Source organism: Zingiber officinale, chromosome 8B, assembly GCF_018446385.1.
Source record: "Zingiber officinale cultivar Zhangliang chromosome 8B, Zo_v1.1, whole genome shotgun sequence".
Taxonomy (NCBI): domain Eukaryota; kingdom Viridiplantae; phylum Streptophyta; class Magnoliopsida; order Zingiberales; family Zingiberaceae; genus Zingiber; species Zingiber officinale.
In genome coordinates, this window is record NC_056001.1 from 27,723,266 (window position 1) to 27,742,137 (window position 18,872).

The window sequence follows — 18,872 nt, forward strand, 5'->3', positions numbered from 1 at the left end:
GTCATATGCTACAAATTATGTAACAATATGAAGTAAAGACTATAAATTACTATGTGCATTTTTTGCCTCGAACAATAGACATTTTGAAGCAAGTTCCACTAGCTTTGTAGCATCCTCATTGGCATATTGCCCATCCAGGGATGAATCCATTATCATCAACATGCTCTTTTCTCTTATCAAATCTAGTGTCTGACAAAAGACAACAAAAATTCAGTTTGATCATAATCAAATAATATTAGACTAGTAAAAATAAATTATCAGACAATCAAATATATCAAAAAACAACTTGAGATTTATTTATAAACATAAGCATTAAGAAATACAAATAAAATTGAACTAATTGCAATGTGCACAAAGAACTACTAAGCAACAAAAATAAAATAGACCACTGTCATTAAAAAAAAGGTAAGACAATAGTAAACATATAAATATAAATATCAAAATGTAAAATAAAATACACCAATGAAGATTCAATGGTAAGATAGATTTAAGCCTAAAAGAATAATGCAAAATAATATTTACAATGATCTATTAGAAACGTATCTAATTAGAAGTAAAGAATTTCAAATACAACAAGCAAACAAATTTAATGACGTAAACTAATCAAATCGAATTGGATGGAGTTAATAGGAATTAAGCAGGAGTAGAAGCATAGCAGAAGAGAACAAGAATAATTGGCCTTGCTTAATTGCTCTTGTCTCCCTCTCACGATCTCACCTTTTCCCTTGATTTTGTAACTGCACAGAACATTAAACACACAACGCTTCAAAAGCAAGAGAACTAACACCGCAAGCAAGAGCAGTGAGCCAGCAAAGTTGATCGAAAACAAAAACTGGACAAATCGAACAGAATTACATAAACTTACCAAAATAGAAGATGAATCGAAGAGGCTGCTATCGTTGGCCGTGTAGGAGACGAGCACCCTTGAAGAGTAGGAGCTTAGTATCGACGACGAGGGAGGGCCGGAAGTGGAAAATGATCCCTACCGCCCCACGCACGAGGTGGCAGCGCGAAAGAAGTGGAAGGGGAGAAGGAGGTTGGCGGAGGAGAAGACTGAAGGGGGAAGGGAAGGGCGGGCCCGAGGATGACGAAAAAGGCAAAGCCGACGGAGGGCACGATAGAGCCCTTGAGGACAGTGTCCGATTCGACAAAAAGTATCTCGGCAAGTCGACGTCGGGTTACTCACGACAAAATTAGGGTGGAACCATAATTTTGAGCCCCTCTTAAAAATGGGCCTGAGGCGAGCGCCTCCTGGGCCTCACCTCAGGTCCGGGCCTGGATGTTATCAAGCTCTCAATTCAAGCTTAGCTTGAGCTTGGTTTGAGCTTGGTTCATTTAGATGTTATCAAACTCTCAATTCAAGCTTGTTTGTTTGTTTGAAATTTTTAATTATTTGATTGACTATTAAGATTGATAATTTAAATTTATTTATTTATTTTATTTTATTTTATTATTTATTTAGCATATTGAAAAGAGTTTTATTAATAAATATGGTTTGTGAACATTGTTCATGAACGTTGTTCACGAACGTTAACGAACTGAACACATATGTGTTCAAGCTTTTTTGTTTAATTAACGAACTGTTCAAACTTATTTGTTTAATTAATCTTATGTATATTGAACGAACATAAACAAACTCTTACCAAACCGAACACCAAACTTGTTCACGAACGCTTGATTCATTGACAGCCCTATCTATTACAACTATGTAATAACTTATATTATTTTTATTAAAAACTGTTCTAATATGAACTGACTAATTAAAATTATTTAAATTTAATTGAAATTATATTAATTTAGTCAAAATGAATGTATTCTTAATGAAAAATTTCTTAATTTACAGATCATTAATTGAATTGTAAAAAATTTTACAAAAAATTATTACTATTATTATTTTTTTCCGATTATTGATTAATTAATAAAATAACTACGGAGGCGTGGAATTCGAAGGTTAGTTTACAAGATGGAGCCCCCCTGAGGATCGTCGGCGGAAAGCGACGCACACCGAGGTTGGGAGGCTACCGGCTACCTGCTGTAGCCAGTGGATGCATGCGTACAAAAAAAAAAAAAGTGGATAGGGAGGTTTTTTAAGGTCGATGGAAAGAGGTTTCTGTACAAGGAAAGTGGCGGATGAGGGTGCCTGGGGCGACGGTTCTATTCTTAATTATAATATATTTATAAAATAAATTTTCTTAATTAAAATTTATAATTAAAATATATTAAACTTTTAATTTGTTCATCATAAATATTTTTGATTTATTTTAATAACTAATCAAAAAATTAGATACTAAACTTCTGTGTTATTCATCATAAGTACATTTTAATTTATTAATTTACCTTAATAGTCTAGAGAAAATTTTTATAGGGCAGAATAAATCATTCCTTGTTTGACGTTATCTGATTAATCAATTTGTATAGAAAAATGGGGATATCAAATAATAAATAACTGTAATAATTTTTATTTATTAAAGTTTATTCATATAATTAGATAGACAAATTTTTAGTATTTAAATATATCTTAAAATTTATTTTTAGTTTTAAAAAATTAAGAAAGTTTGATAGAAAAATCTTGAAGGCATTCCTCTATATTGACTTTGATCGAAAGGGCTAATTCAAGGACCTTATAACAAGTCAATCTCTAGAATTTTTTAGCAAGGTTCATAAAATATTTATATTATTCCTAAAACATGTAAAATAGAATTACTTTTTATAATAATTTTACTATTTTATTTTTTTTTATTTTGGTTTTAATCAGGCACTCAGGAATCAAATATTTTTTTCAAAAAAATAAGAATTTTTTAGTAAAATTAGTATTTTTCTTAATTTTAAGGGTGCAATTGGAAAGATTCCTCTCATCTTTGGTTGCAAAAAGATCTTATTATCGTCCGTTTAAAAAAAAATAATTGATTAATCAAGTTGAATAACGTTAAGTCTGGGATGATTAATTCAATCCCACGGAAGTTTTCAATCGACCATCAGGATAAATCTGAAAGTGCTCGCAATGGGGAGCCCAGGAGCCCAACATCCTTTAATTATATGTCCTATTTGGAAAATTTTTTTTTATAAATTCATCATAATTAGGATTCAAATCGTGGATATCTGAATGATAATATGAATATCTTATTACTATATCATAATCATGGGGTTATTATTGTCCTTCCTAAGACCGTATAGAAAGAAGATAAATTATATACGATATCAATTAACTTTTTAAGTAGGAGGAACTAATTCTTTAGGGAAATGAATCTCAAGTAATTTGAACTGTACTCTTTAGTTACAGATCTACCATTCAAATTTCAACTCAATTATGTCAACAGAGCCAAGTGGATGGAGTCCAGATCCTCTGCGCCCGCCTCCCGTGCGCCCTCTGTGTCCGTCACTACGCGACAGAAAACCCACGCGCTAAGCACGTGCGTTTCTCCGCTCCAGTAATAAAACCCAACTCCAACGCACACATATCGCTTCCTGCTGATCGGTCTGTTGACCGATCAGCATTCCCTGCACCGCCCTCAATTAATGAATTTAATTTTGAAATCCTTCAAATTCACCCACGTTGTGACGTTTCACATGCTCGTCATATAAATTATCGGTGCCCATTGTATGGGAAACACTCAAATTTAAAGAGCAGTAAAAGGATTAAATTATATAAACAAAATTATATATATATATAAATTTTAACTCATACATACCTGATATATTAAGAATATCTAAAATACTATAAAAACAAAAATTACTAAAAAATAAAAAAAAAAATATTTATGTGTAAGAGTCAACGATGTACTCTATTATTTATTTTAGTCTATTTGAAGATGATAAAATATTATTGAAAGAATTAATTAGAAAATGATCTTTGTCTCTAAGAAATAAGACTCATGTTGTACTTGATTTGAATCAAACGAGACCCGTAGTAATGCAAACTAGCATAGTCAGCAGTGTCAATGTAAATTAAGCACATACAAAGAGAGAGTAGAGAATAGAGAAAAAAAAGTTGCATGCATAAAGGGTGTAAGAACATGAGATAAAGAAAAAAAAAAGTGAGATTTGACAAAGGCACAAAATAGGAAAAAGGTGCTGCTCATTTATTAAAAAAAATTAATAAAGCTGGAATGTTGATCGGTCAGCAAGACCGATCAGCATTCCAGCAGACCGATCAGCAGGAAGCGATATGTGTGTGTTGGAGTTGAGTTTTATTACTGGAGCGGAGGAACGCACGTGCTTAGCGCGTGGATTTTTTGTCGCGTAGCGACGGGCACAGAGGGCGCACGGGAGGCGGGCGCAGAGGATCTGGACTCAAGTGGATGACTATTTAATGTGAGTTATTTGGCCCATCTCTCCTATTTTTGATTCGTTCTTCACAGTATTAATTTTGAATATAAATAAATAAAATCTCTTATTCTTATGATCATTAATTTATTTTAAAAATATCTATTGTTTATCTAAGAATATCCTCTTTGTTTCTTAATATTATCATACCAAAACACCCTTATTCAAATTTAGTCAAAATCCGTAGTTTAAATTATTTTAATACTATTTCATAATATTTATTCAAAATTACTATATATTATAGCATTTTCAACTTTAAAATATTATTTGTTATAATAATTTTCATTAACCTACTATAATATTACTACTTATTATAGTAATTTTAGTCGAAATTTTGTATAATTATATCATAATAAGAATATTTTTAAATAAAAAATATGATGAATATTTTTTAATATTTATTTATTTATTTATTGAATATGCTTTCTTTCTTCCTATTAAATTTTACCAATTGAACCTCATAATTACTTAATTTAAATTATAGGTTCATAAAAAATGGCAACTAAAATGACATTGCCTGTACATGGAGTAAAAATTAAAATTTAGAAAAAGGAGGGTGTTTATTAATGAACTTTCTAAATTATTTATATTTTGGAAAATTGGAGATTTATCCAAAACATCTTTAATTCATGAGGACACTAGCTCCCATTAATTAGGATGTCATGTTACTTACAATGTTAAAAGTTGATTAAGAATCATTAAGATTATGAAAATCACCGACTGTCTAATTTTAGCAAGTGGATGCGTTCCCTTTCTCACTCCACTAAACTCACCATACTGACCCAAATGCGGTTATCTCTTCTCCATCCGTCCGATCGTCTTGTGACGGTCAAGATTAGTCCGCACGAGAAGTTGCTGGAATGAAGCATCTCCAAGTGGACCGGAGTACCGGCTTCTTCCGGTCGGCCTTATTCTTCATTTCGCTGCGTGTATTTATAGAGCAAGCCATGGAGGCTGCCTTATCTCTCCTTCCTCCGCCCCTTCCGCCGCTGCTGCTCGCCGTCGCCGGATATTCCACTTCGTCGCTCCCGTCGTCGGCGTTCGGTGATCGATTGGAGGGTTTTCGGTTGACCCTAGTATGGTATGCTTCGATCTCTATGTTATTTTTTATTTTTTTTGGCTTTTGGAACTTCGATCTCGTTGTTCTTCGTCGTCTCTTTTACTGCTGATCAGATCTGGTGTCGAGTGTTTTAGTTTCGTCTTTGTGGTGGTTCGATGGCTGTTTAGAGGAAGGTCTAGCTTGTAGGGTTGGAATCTGCGAGAGGAGATCCAATGGGAAGTTGATAGGCTTGGCGATGGAGAGCCTAAAACTATTGGTGAACCCTGAAATCAACAAGAGGGTTCTGATCATATCGCCTGGAGTTCATTATCATTTTGGTGCCCTTCTTTCTATCCTTTACCTTTTCCTTGAACGTCGTCTTCCCTCGTTACTTTTTTTTTTCTGTCGGATGCCGACCAGTTGCAGATGGTTATTAGGTGAGGCTACGGCAGCAGCGACTTGATACACCACTGTGTCTGGTTTGCCGGTGGACTCATCAGCTAGCGCCGCCATTTTTTCAAGACATATAGCAATAGTTGAATTGTGAACATATAACTTGCTTTGATTGTGTCTGGCTAATTTGTCCGTATATAGAAATTGGATACGGGTACTCCTTGTACTCGGATCAATCTTTTGTAGATATGATGCGTACTGAAATTTGGTGAATGATTGAGTTTTCGGTTCATTTTTGTAGTCAACAGGTTACCACTTCCTGGTCTTTAGTAAGAATTCAGCTCTAAGTGGGAGATCACAAATTTAGTCTTGGAAATCTTGACGTAGATGTTTCGTAAGAATAATTCACCTTTATCCTGCTTCTACTTCTACCTTCTCTGGCTATTCTTCCTGGTATTCAAGTATCAATCTTGAGTTATTTACATTCAAGAAGAGGTTAAATCCTGTTGAGGAAGGTTGCCCTTTCTTATTTTCATCAGCATCAGTTGAGTAGCAATGGTGTTGGACCTTAACTTGGCTTCTTCTAGTGAATCAACAGCCTTTCAAAATAAGACTGACCCCAAGGGTTCTGTGGAGGTGGAAATGGATGATTCTGGGACAACTAATTCATCCGTCCTTAATGCTGAGGTTTCTGCCGATGTAGCTGAAGAGTACTCTTGCTCAACACGACCTGCAGCTACCTTCAGGTTTGGTATCTTGAAGAGCTCTTCGTCAGTAGCAAACAAAATTGAAGTTGAAGAGGAGTGTGAAGAGGATGGAAGTGAAGCCCAACAACCACTTGAATTGATCACCAAGCAACTCTTTCCTTCAGTGCCTGTGATTCTGGGTGTTTGTCAAGTTCCAGTAACAACTTTGTCTTCATCATCGTGTAAGTTGCCTTTGATGGATCTTACCTTTAGCCAAGATGATTCATCACCAGGATCACAACCACCATATAACCAGCACCTGCTGCATCAACCACAACAACAGCCAAAGAAGAGTCGCAGAGGGCCAAGATCTAAGAGTTCTCAGTACCGTGGAGTTACGTTCTATCGCAGGACTGGGAGATGGGAGTCTCATATCTGGTTTAGCACCTTAATCTTTTTCAATCTTAATTCTTCTCCAATGATATCTGAAAATTAATTAAAACTATCTCTTTGGATAGGGACTGTGGGAAGCAAGTGTACTTGGGTAAGCAGTTAGTCTCCCATATCAAACGTTAGCTTATTCATACTTATACTGAAAAATAAAAAAAATTCTGATGTTTGCATGTTTTTGCATCTATTTGGACAATATTAGGAGGCTTTGACACTGCTCATGCTGCTGCAAGGTGTGACCAGTGCTGTTGCTTTCTGTTATTTTCTTTGCCTATTTAGTCAAAGAATATTCAGCATCAGTATCTACTTCCAGGGCATATGACTGAGCTGCAATTAAGTTTCGGGGAGCTGATGCTGATATCAATTTCAATCTGAGCGACTATGAAGATCTCAGCCAGGTACCTATAGTGCAAATAAACTGAACCTTTTCTTCATTATATTTGTCAATCATTTATATTTTCCTTTTTTATGGATTTGCTTTTCATTTTTTAGATGAAAAATATGCCAAAGGAAGAATTTATCCATATTCTTCGTCGCCAGAGTACAGGATTCTCTAGAGGAAGTTCAAAATACAGGGGTGTGACCCTTCACAAGTGTGGTCGTTGGGAAGCTCGCATGGGACAGTTCCTCGGAAAGAAGTATGAAACTTATATTGAGAGTTTTATCCCACAAATTGTTTAAGAAGATAAAGATGACTTCTTGTTTATGCATGTTTCTTTGTAGATCTCATTTTGTGGCTTGATTCTTACAATCATTAGTTGTATATTTGCATATGGTGGAACACACTGCATGTTAAGTTATATTTTTAGTAGCTATTGTTATTTGGCATACACAAGGATCGATGAAAAACCATCCTTTATTAATGAGAATGCTACGGACAATGTGTAGGTACATATATCTTGGGCTATTTGAAAGTGAAATAGAAGCTGCAAGGTCTTTCCTTAGCATGATTTTTTTCAATGCTTATTTTGGGTTCTTCATAATTTTATGTTCATATAATTTTGTTCCACAAATTTCCCCCTTTCTCTATGTTGTTTCTCCTGATAAGGGCTTACGACAAGGCAGCCATAAAATATAATGGAAGAGAGGCAGCTACCAATTTTGATCCAAGTACCTATGAAGGGGAAATAGTTCCTGAGGGTGATACTGAGGGTATTCTTCACAAATTTCAATCTCTCTCTAAAATAATTTTATATTTAAGCGCTTCACCGGATAAATTACATGGCTTATTGCTTGAATATTTCCAATTTACATGGTCTAGAATTTTCTGAATTGCTTGCAGGACTTGACATCGATCTAAATTTGAGGATTTCTCAACCATCTATTCCCATTCCCAGTGGCAACCAATATTCACTTGGTAGCCAGTTGGAAGGTTTCCACATTGACAAGGCAAGTGTTGCACATTGAGATATTTTGTCATTCTATCTCACTATTACATTCTCTTGCATTTTTTTTTCTCCCTATCCGTTCCTTAATAAATTTTGTTTTGTTCAAAGCAATCTGAGACCACTATGTTTGATGAATTTAGCTGCTAAAAACATGTCCAACCCATTTCTGTTTCGTTCTACTAAACAGTCTATATTGGGGTTGAGAGTTATGCAACTAAACATTCAAAATTGCTCTTCTTTTTCTGCTACTAATTCCTACTCAAAAATTCATGGTAATATCTTGCTCTTCTATTTCATTTTCTCTCAACAAGATTGACTATCCTTCCTTTATTAAATACCCTTGTAGCCAAATGGTGATGATAAGATATCTTCTCAATCACTAAGGTTAATTATCTTATGGATCAGGAGATGACTTCGATTCAAATTCACATGAACCATTTATGTTAATTGGTAATGTAGTTTGAGAAGGCTATGGTTATATGGTTTTCTAGCACTCAACCTTTTTAATTGCACTTCATTTAACTTAAGAAGTCGAAACTAAATTGATAGCTGCATGATTATCTTTGTAGTCTGAACCAAATTACCCTGAATTATTCCCATGAGTCATTCTGTATTCTATCGGATATTATGTCGAGTAAGAATCCTGAGTTATGAGTTTCCCACTAATGCAGGCGAGAGAGAATGACAAGAAGCCTGCGGTTGGTTTCCAAACTCTCCCAATGTGGAGTCAGCCAACAACTACGCCTTCTCCATTTCCAATGTTCCCTTCTGCAGCATCATCAGGATTCCCTACCAACAAGGTGACAGTTGCTGTTGCTCTGCCGCAAACACAAGCTTCGGCAACTCACCATCTCCTTTCCTCTCATGGTTCCGCACCAAATTACTATTTTGGAAACTCGACTTATTAGAGTCAAACATGGAGCAGATTTGTTCATCTGACCCAAGAAATGCTCACCCACATCAGTACCAGCAGAGTGAGACATCCCAATTATTTGCCAAAAAATATTACTTGGTGGCATTCGATAAGCTGAAACCACCGTTACATGTACTATATTTTATACATCTCTCACAATAAGATTTCAGAGCCTTAAATCTTGATTGGCCATTGCATTTGGTCAGATACAATTTCAAGTGTGATTTGTCAACTCTTTTCATTTAATTCTACTTCAAATTGTAAGATCACGAGGGCATTTCACCTCTCTCTCTCTCTCTCTCTCTCTAAATTTTTTATTATTATTATTTCTGCTGTTTTCCTGCAATTACCAGTGTAATGCAGACACTGTAAAGGCGTTAATCCAAACAATGCTGGGCATGGATGATGGAACACAGGTAAGCTTTGCCTACCTGCTCGCCAATGAAGAAAAGAGACATATTTTGACCTCAATTTTGTCAAACGATTGTATGATTCAGGTACAAATGGAACTTCATTCCAAGCATTTCTCCAGTATTCCAGTTATCTCAGACAGGTAACTTACAAAATTCATGCAAAAACTTTATCAAATTTTTTATTCTGCTCTAGATAAACATCCAATCATGATGGAACCTTGTCTCATTTTGTAGTCTTGACCAACTACTAGATAATAATCATAAGGTCTTTTGAAAAACATGATTTTTCCTCTGTAGATTCCTTTTGTTGTGTAGTACGTCACTGCTTATGCAAGCTATCATATTGTTTATTATATGTTATCCTCTTGGCTGATCATCAATCTCCAGACTGGAAATTGGAGGATGTGTTTCGGTGCCATATCAGTGAAAGGGTTTACTTTTTAATAAATTATGATAAACATAATTTAATAGTATTAGAGATGATTATGTGTTTCTTTAATTATTTGATTAGAATAATTAAATGTTGGATTCTTTGTACTTTCTAAACTACCTGTTGTAGCTAGAACCTTTGTGTAGTCTACTATGAAGTCTCATCAAGTGTGGTAGTAGTCTAATTAGTTCAATGCGATTAGTAAGGTAATAACCAAATTTGGCAATCAAGATCTGATGATTTATGGTAGGTTAAGGAAAGTAGTAGGGCAAAATGCCATGCACTAAAAACAAAGATCATTCTGTTTGTTCGCCTAGTCATTAGACATCAAACATTTTGTCGAGCTTAGATCGACATGACTTCAGTTGACTAAACTTGTTTAGAAACGTAGAACACTCGGCAACTTCTTGACTATTAGAGAAAGATGAATACTATTCTAAGTTGGAAAAATATGCTTATTATTTACATTGTGTTCAAATATTTCAAAGAAGCTATGAAACCTTGGAAGTTATTTTAATAATTCTCCTTTTTTTTTTGAATCAAGCTTAAAAAAAGTTATTACAGCTGAAAATTCTCTACTAATTGAATTAGAAAAATATAAGTATGAAAAATAATATGCCAACGCCATACAAAATTGCCAGCATCACGAATATCCAACTACTGCTGCAGTAAATTCCATGCATACTTCATTGTTAGGGTTAAAGGGTGGTAGATTTGTTATAATCAATAAGAAGATTAATTATTGATAGACTATTGATAGACGCATGCTCTCAGGAAAAAAAATCCCTCATACCCCTAATCAACTTAACGATCAATTATAAGTTAACTCCGTGATTAACTTCTTTTTACATAATCTGGCGTCTGATATACGCTTAATTATCTTTTGTTACAATAGAAGAACAATATGTAGTATACAATTTTCTTTATGATAGATGTCATCTCTCCTGAAAATTCAGTTAATCTCTGGAGGCAAGAAGATCAGCCTCTGGAGTGATTGAAAATAATTGATTCTCTGGGCTAATTCAACATAAAATAATGAAAAATTTCTACAGCTTCCAGGGAATTTGTGATATCTTCATAAGTGCCTTGAGAAGTGCTACCTGTTATCGGCATCCATCAGGATTCATGAATGACCAACAAAGAGTGACTAAACAAATTGTTTCTTATAGACAAGTGAAAACAGTAAAAATGTGCTAGATCCATCAAAGTCAGGAAATATATGGAATCCAGAGAGTCTATTTCATGCCAGTAAGCGTCCTTTAAAGAGAATTAATTGTAAAATGGAGAAGGATATTTATTCAATATTGAGGCGACTCAATATGGGCATTGGGCTGTGCCGCTGACTTCCGGCGCAGCAGCGGCAAAGGTTTTTGGCTGCTGATGGAGGGAACACGCTGAATGCGGAGAAGAATAAAAACCAGCAATTTATCAAATGATGCATCTAACTTTATCAAATGATGCATAATTGATCAAAAGATAGGTAATAACGCATCTAACTTTCTAAATTGATCAAAAGGTATGTTCTATTTTAATATTTACTAAAAGAAATATCTTTTTAAATCCACTTCTCATTTTATCCTCATGATGCATTTAACTTTTTCTATATTTTTTTTCTCAATTATTTTTTTCTCAATTATTTTTTTCTCTTCTCTTTTTCTCTCTCCTATGCATGTAACTTTCTTTTATTTTTTTTCCCTCTTCTCTTTCTTCTCTTTGCATAGATGAATTACGTATGATAATATTTTATAAGGTTTGATTGATTTTTTTTATAACATTTAAATATCTTTGGAGAGACCATATTAGGTTCATGTTGAGTCTGATGTGATTTTATATCAAGTCTAACGTAGAAAATTTTGATGATTTTTTCTTATTATATTTTAACACATCCGAGAAGTCAAAATAAACAATGAATAACATATTTGAACTTATTGTAACCCTAAAAATTTACAGAAACTGAAATCGGTACAATCGAAGTTATCTATGTCTATAAGTGGATTTTGACCTAAAGAGTTCCGATTACACTTATTTCAGTTTATGTAGATTTCTGGAGTTGCAAGGAATTCAAATATACTATTCATTATTTATTTTGACTTTTCAGATATGTTAAAATATAATATAAAAGAATCGTTAAAATTTTTAATATTAGACCTGATAGTATATTTTAATTTTTTATAATCTTAGAAATTTATAGAAATTGAAAGAGATGTAATCTAATAAATTTATAGAATTGAAATAGATGTAATCTAATAAATTTAGGGAGAAAAAGAGAAGAGAGAAAATTAATTTAATATATATATAAAAAATAGATTTATCAGAAGATAGAATTGAAAATGCACTTACAAAGCGACATGTATTTTTGATCCATTCATATTAGATGTACTATTTGGTAAATTGCTGAATAAAAAGAAGGTTCGCATTTTGACCATTGTATTGGATACATATGCCGGTCGGTTCGCGGAAGAACGCGCTTTTCACGAGAAGCTGTTGCACTCGCTTGAATGGTACAAGTGTTCATCATCGAGAAGCCTCCCATTTTAAGCTCTTCCTATTTTTCTTCCTCGGCCGTTCCCGTTTCCCCTCTTGCTTCAATCGCCGAAGCGAGGCGGAAGAAGGCGAGCAGTAGGAAGGAGTCCGAGGAGCATCCGTGGTGGCGCTGTCATGGGTGGCTGCATTCCCTGGAACAAACCGCTCACGGCCGACGATTTGGCTCAGCGGATCCCCCGGCCACCGCTGGGTAGTGTGAGAAATCCCTGCCGCAAAATGCCCTCTTTTTCCCCGCAATTTGATTCGATTAGGGTTTCTCCTTCCACGACGGCGACAAGGGTGGCGGAATCTGGTGGTTTGATTTCGTTGTCTTCCTTGAACTCATGGATTTTTCTAGTTTCTTTCTGGAAGTTGGATTTTTTATCCTCGGCTACTTTTGGAGCATTGAATTGAATTTTGCCTTCTTGTGCATGTTTCTGTTGTTGAATCACTGATATCAACTTTGTTCTTCAAGGGAATCAAATGTCATAGACCTCCTTGTGAATTCTGTTTGATGCTATTTAACAACAATGTGACCCTTCATGTAATTTCTTCAAAGATGGATTTCTTTGTTCTGATAAAAACTGTCTGATTAGCAATCAGTTGATTGTTAATGTATGATTGGGTGTTAAGTTTTGGGCAAACGATTGACTATAAAAGTGTGAACCTTGATCAGCTTGTACCTACTCTTTGCATTGCTGATGGGAAAATTAATCATTTCTGTGTCTAATATCAGGAAATTCAAAGTCAGAATCAAAATTCTCAATCAACTTGACGAAGAAAGGTTCAGTTAAGGAAAAGAAAATCTCAAGATGTGGTTCTAAAGGTTCAGTTAAGGAAAAGAAATCTCAAGATGTGGTTCTTCGCAAGCTACTCCCAAGACATCTCCATTTAAAGAGCTGGCTGCGGCAACTGACAATTTCAGGGATGATTGTCTCTTGGGTGAAGGTGGATTTGGTCGAGTTTATAAAGGCAGGTTGGAAAGCATCCAACAGGTTAGTTTTTAATATGATAGTCTTGTCCATTCACTGTCCTAGTAAAGTTGTAACTTTGAAGTCTGTTTTTATATCTTAACTTCAAATAATAAGTCTGAACTTTGAATATCATTAACTTGGAACACAAAGTTAACCTATTTTTTCATCCTAAAATTTTCTATTAATACGTTTCCTATCTCGCTTCTCTTTTTGTTCCCTTACATAACAAACTGTTATTGTATTTTCATACTATAACATATGAACTAAAATAAGTAGAATTCTTATCGACACCAGAATTCATAGGGAAGGAAATAGATTCATGGACATACCGGGCTGACCTAAGTGTGATCTTGATTGATCCTCCACTTAAGGTAAGAGTAAAACAAGGTCACATTTGTAAATTTTATTTGGTTTATTTACACTAGTTTCCTGTAGAGTACATGAAGACCTGCTTTATGATGGTAACCAAGAATCTATGTTTCTTTTGACAGACAGTAGCAATAAGGCAGCTCGATCTCAATGGTGCACAAGGAAAGAGGGAGTTCCTTGTTGAAGTTATGATCTTTGGTCTACTTCACCATCCTAACCTTGTTAATCTGATTGGGTATTGTGTTGATGGAGATCTAAGGCTTTTGGTTTATGAATATATGCCGCTTGGATCCTTGGAAGATCACCTCCATGGTATTCATAAACAGTTCTTTTAGTGCATTACTGATAGTGAATATGGTTATATGTGAATTCTGATTGAAGAATAAAGTTCATGTTGAATTGTTGATGCAGGAGACCTTTCTTCAGATAAGAGGCAGCTCAACTGGCATCACAGAATGAAAATAGCTGCTGGGGCAGCGAAAGGATTAGAGTACCTGCATGACATGGTAAATCCTCCTGTGATTTATCATAATCTAAAATGGTCGAACATTCTGCTCGACGAGAACTATGACCCCAAGTTGTCAGATTTTGGACTGGCAGAGCTTGGTCCTATTGGTGATAATACTCATGTCTCCACCCGAGTGATGGGCACATATGGGTACTGTGCACCTTTTAATATTCAAGGACCGGGCAACTAACAATAAAGTCTGATATTTATAGCTTTGGAGTTGTTCTTTAAAAACTTATAACCGGAAGAATAGCAATTTATTGTTCTAGACGTCCAGGCGAGCAGAATCTTGTTTCCTGGGTATCTTTTTTGTTTCCTTTCCCGACCATTTTATTGTTCTAATATGTATTAGCCATCTCTATTCTGTTTCATTTTAAGCATTCAGTTAATATTTGCAATTATCATGTAGCACTTTTGTTCAGCACTTCAGAATGTTTTTCTTTGTTCCATGCTTGATCAAAGCCATTGTTCAAGGACCGAAAGAAGAGGGGTTCCCCTCGATGATTGACCCAATGCTTCAGGGCCAGTACCCCATCCACGGCTTATACCAGGCACTTGTCATTGCTGCAATGTGTGTGCAGTCTTAACCGAGTTTGAGACCTCAGATAGCAGACGGCAATTCTACCGGACAAAAACCAAGCAGTCAATCCAAAAGTGATTTATAGAGAGGGCAGAATAGAGCTGATCAGTTCATTCGAACTTCTACGCCAAATACTCTTTTGCGATTCCTGTTCTGTTTGTTAACTCAGTCTCACCTTCAATCTCTCCTTTGGTTCTTTTAGTTTTAGGGTCAGCAAATTTTCACTATAAATTTTTAGATAAGGTGATTGTTGGTTCTTGTATCGAAACTTCAATTATTTTACTTCATCTATCTTATCCAAACCAAGGGATATAAATTGCTACTTATCTGTGAATAGGGATCCTTTGCTCGATACATCATATTGTTTTTCCCTTGGCCCGTCTCGCCTTGCGGTTCGTAAATATTCGTAAATGAACTCGAATACTGGTGAGCTTGGTTTTGAAGACTTCATAAGCAAAGCTTAAGATGGTTAGGCATATATTTGTTTATTTATTTATCTAAGGCTTCTTGCGATTTGATTATCGATACCTTTTATAAGTGTCGGTAATCTTGTATGGCGATGAATAATTGCATTAGCATTGAAATGACTTAACATAAGCAGAATTATATAATTAGAAAACCATGGATAAAATTTGAGCAATTAAGCATCGATTGCTTTAAGATTCGTGCTTTTCAATGCAATATTGATAGATTCGTGCTTTTATATTGATCGACTGCTTTAAGTTAATTTACCGATATTTTATCATATATTAATGATTAATAATCGTTCATAATTTATCTTCTTCAATTATGATAAAAGATGAATATGTTCGTTTCAACACCCCGTCAATTAGTCTCAGGATCAACAGGGAGGAAATAAATCACGGATAACTACTAACCTTTGAAATAATGACTAATACATAAAAAAAAAATATATTTACCTTGACTAGCACATAATTTATCTTCTTCAATAACATTAAGACGAATAAATTATTTTTTACCACATATTCGTTCAATAATCATACCTCTACTAAAAATTTAACGCAACAGCCAGCGAAAATACAAATAAACGCACAATAATAGAAACAGGTACAACACAAACTAATTTAACGCGTTTTGGATCTTCGTTTCCTACTTCTCATCCTACTGTCCTAGCAAAATCACCATTAATTCTCTCTTGATAATTAGATACTTTTTGAAAGCGGAAAAATATCTTACAAAACCTATATACAAGCAATATAAAAATAAAACAATCATACAAAATGCGAAGAATTAAATAAATAATTTACATTAAAATAATTTTACTTTCAGCTCTTTGTTATTGCTTTATAATGTCTGTTGGGAAATATAATAACACTTGTCTATAAAATCCCAATCGGCTTCGAAATCTCTTTAAAATCCTTTTTTATAGTCTGTAGGTTGAGATTGATTTTCGATTATTAATCATCACCATTAATTTATTGTTTCATTGATTGAATTCAACTGTTGTACAAGCAAAATGACTCTTAACAATTCTATTTTACCATGAATAATTGAATGTAATTGTTCATTAGTCGATTGATTTCTAAACAATCGAGTATTGCAGTTGATTTAGAAATCTTTTATTTGTTGCTATGAGTCGGTCCTAGATTTTAAATAGTCCGGTAAAAAAAAATTATGTTTTCTGTATTCATATAAAAAATAATAAAATTAATATTATAAAAATAATTTTATTAACTGAACACATAAATTAAATTGATATTTAAGAATTTTATGATTTAGGGAGATGACAATAGTAAAAGGCTAAGGAAAAAAAGTCCGTTGTTGCGTGCATATTTCATATTTTCCTTTTTTTATTGGACACTTTTATAAAAAATTTATAATATTTTAAAATTTATATTTAGATTATTTTAATTTAAATTTTTTTCCGAATACGACGTGGTTTTGTTAGCATTTATTTTAAAAAAAAATACCAAAATTAAAAAAAAGGGCCCGCCATTATTATTTAATTAAAAAAATAGGGTCCGTTTATTATTTTCCACTAATTAACATTTACTTTTAAAATATTAAAAAAAAAAGGTCATGTCGGAGGTGAGGCCCTATGCACTAGCCCCATCTTGACCACCTTAGGACCACTTTGTTAGTAAAACCTAGCATAATAAGGAAGGTAGAAGTCAATGCAAAAATAACATGTATCCTTCAATGCAGCCTTACAAAGGAGGAGCTGAATCAAGTCGGCTCATTCTTTTGCACTTGAGAATGGGTCGGCCCCTTCTTTTGCACTTGAGAATGAGCCGACTCGATTCAGCTCCTCCTTTATAAAGTCGCATTAAATGATACACGTTGTTTTTGCGTTGGCTTCTACCTTCCTTATTATGTTGGGTTTCCAGTTTACGCATGATACAGGTTTTCTTGCGCCGTCAAGTGGAAGCGAGATGCCGGTCTTGATGATTATCCATACCTCAAATTGAGTTTAGAGGTAGGACTCCATTCGGCCCTTCTAGTAGCTGAAGTCTTCCCCGGAGAAAAGTGGTGGTCGGGCTGTGCTATAGCCTTCTTGATGAGCTATTTGAGAAATAAATCTCGCACACAGAAAACAAATAACAAAAATTCCAATACTAGGTCTTGGATTTAGTAGTGCAGGTTAAAAGAAAACAAACACGTGAGCTTGAGTGGTGTTGCACTAACTTCGAGAAAAAATTAGAATACTAAAAAAAACAAGATCGAAAGGCGGCAATAATACTGATCCCGATTGACTCCGAAAAACTGAAAATCACCACGAAAAATATGCTTGATTGGCTATTGCACCAAATCGAAGTGACCCCGCTTTGATACCAATTGTTGGATCGAGATGCGCTAGAGGGGGGTGAATAGTGCCCGTGACTTTCACTTTTCGTTTCGGAAAAACAACGAGTAACGCAGCGGAAATAAAGTAAACAAGAACAATCGCAAACACCAACGATTTACTTGGTTCGGAGCTTGTGGCGACTCCTACTCCAAGGCCTACGCTCGTTGAGCGTTTACTTTGGCCAACAACTATAATCGCACAAATATTACAATTTAACTGAACTGAAATTATACCGGCAATAGGAATTTGAAATTCGCAGCTTCGGGTCGTCGGGGTCTTGTTATGGCTCAGTCGGATCGTCTCGTTAGCAACAAACAGTTGAACGATGCTCAGAAAGTGATGATCTCCAAACTGCTGGTCGAGACAGGTATATAAAGCCCGTTGAGGGCGCCTTCAACCTCTTTGAGGGTGCCCTCAACTCCGTCGATTTCGCAGCGAAGATAAGGGTTGAAGAAGTCGCTGCTCATCCTCTTGAAGGCGCCTCAAATGTCATGGAGGGCGCCTTCAAGGCCATCCGAGGTGCCTCAGTACTCCTTGAGGGCGCCTCCAGCTTGACTCCGCGCGCTCCTTCTTCCAAAGCATCCGAGGCACCTCTAAACTCCATGGAAGTGCCCTGGACATTGTTCATCCGGGAATTTGAGCTCTTTCTTCGTCCTGCAAGCTACGTTAGTCCACAAAACAACAACATGTCCTGCAAAACAAAGTTAGCACATAATAAACATGATAACAGAAGTGTTTGACAGTCTCCGGACTGTCCAGTTTTGACTTCGGATTTCTGACCGAAAATCCTAGGTCGAACCGACACCTACTGTTCCCTCTTCGGGAAACGCGTCCTCACCTACTCCACTCAGGAGAGTATACCTGTTGCCAGTTCAATCCTCCAGATCGACTGAACTTTTGCTCAGCGTCCGAGTCTTCTGGTCTTTTCGCTGGACGTCCGCTCCACGACCCGCCCAGACTTTCCATCAGATCTGTGACACCGGGATTTTCACCTAGAGTATCTGACTCTAGGACTTTTGCCCAAAGATCTCGACCCGCCAAGGCTTTCCGCCTAGGGTTACCACCCTCTAGGACCTA

At 35.4% G+C, this 18,872-nt stretch overlaps 1 protein-coding gene and 1 pseudogene across 1 annotated transcript; both read left to right on the forward strand.

The window, feature by feature from the left end:
• Nucleotides 1-5,289: 5,289 nt before the first annotated feature.
• On the forward strand, nucleotides 5,290-9,456 carry LOC122015394 (annotated as a pseudogene).
• A 3,237-nt stretch (nucleotides 9,457-12,693) lies between these two features.
• Nucleotides 12,694-15,315, forward strand: LOC122013622 (probable serine/threonine-protein kinase PBL7). Its single transcript, XM_042569872.1, has 4 exons — nucleotides 12,694-12,874; nucleotides 13,396-13,553; nucleotides 14,024-14,213; nucleotides 14,313-15,315. Exons 1-4 carry the CDS (start codon nucleotides 12,694-12,696, stop codon nucleotides 14,597-14,599), a joined length of 816 nt encoding a protein of 271 aa, XP_042425806.1. The 3' UTR covers nucleotides 14,600-15,315.
• The last annotated feature ends 3,557 nt before the right edge of the window (nucleotides 15,316-18,872 follow it).

Excerpts from the sequence above, each read along its gene's own strand:
- LOC122013622 (XM_042569872.1), top strand. The coding sequence starts at position 12,694 with ATGGGTGGCTGCATTCCCTGGAACAAACCGCTCACGGCCGACGATTTG. Across the intron at positions 12,875-13,395 it reads AAGGGTGGCGGAATCTGGTG|GAAAAGAAATCTCAAGATGT; the intron begins GTTTGATTTCGT and ends GGTTCAGTTAAG. Across the intron at positions 14,214-14,312 it reads CTTGGAAGATCACCTCCATG|GAGACCTTTCTTCAGATAAG; the intron begins GTATTCATAAAC and ends TTGTTGATGCAG.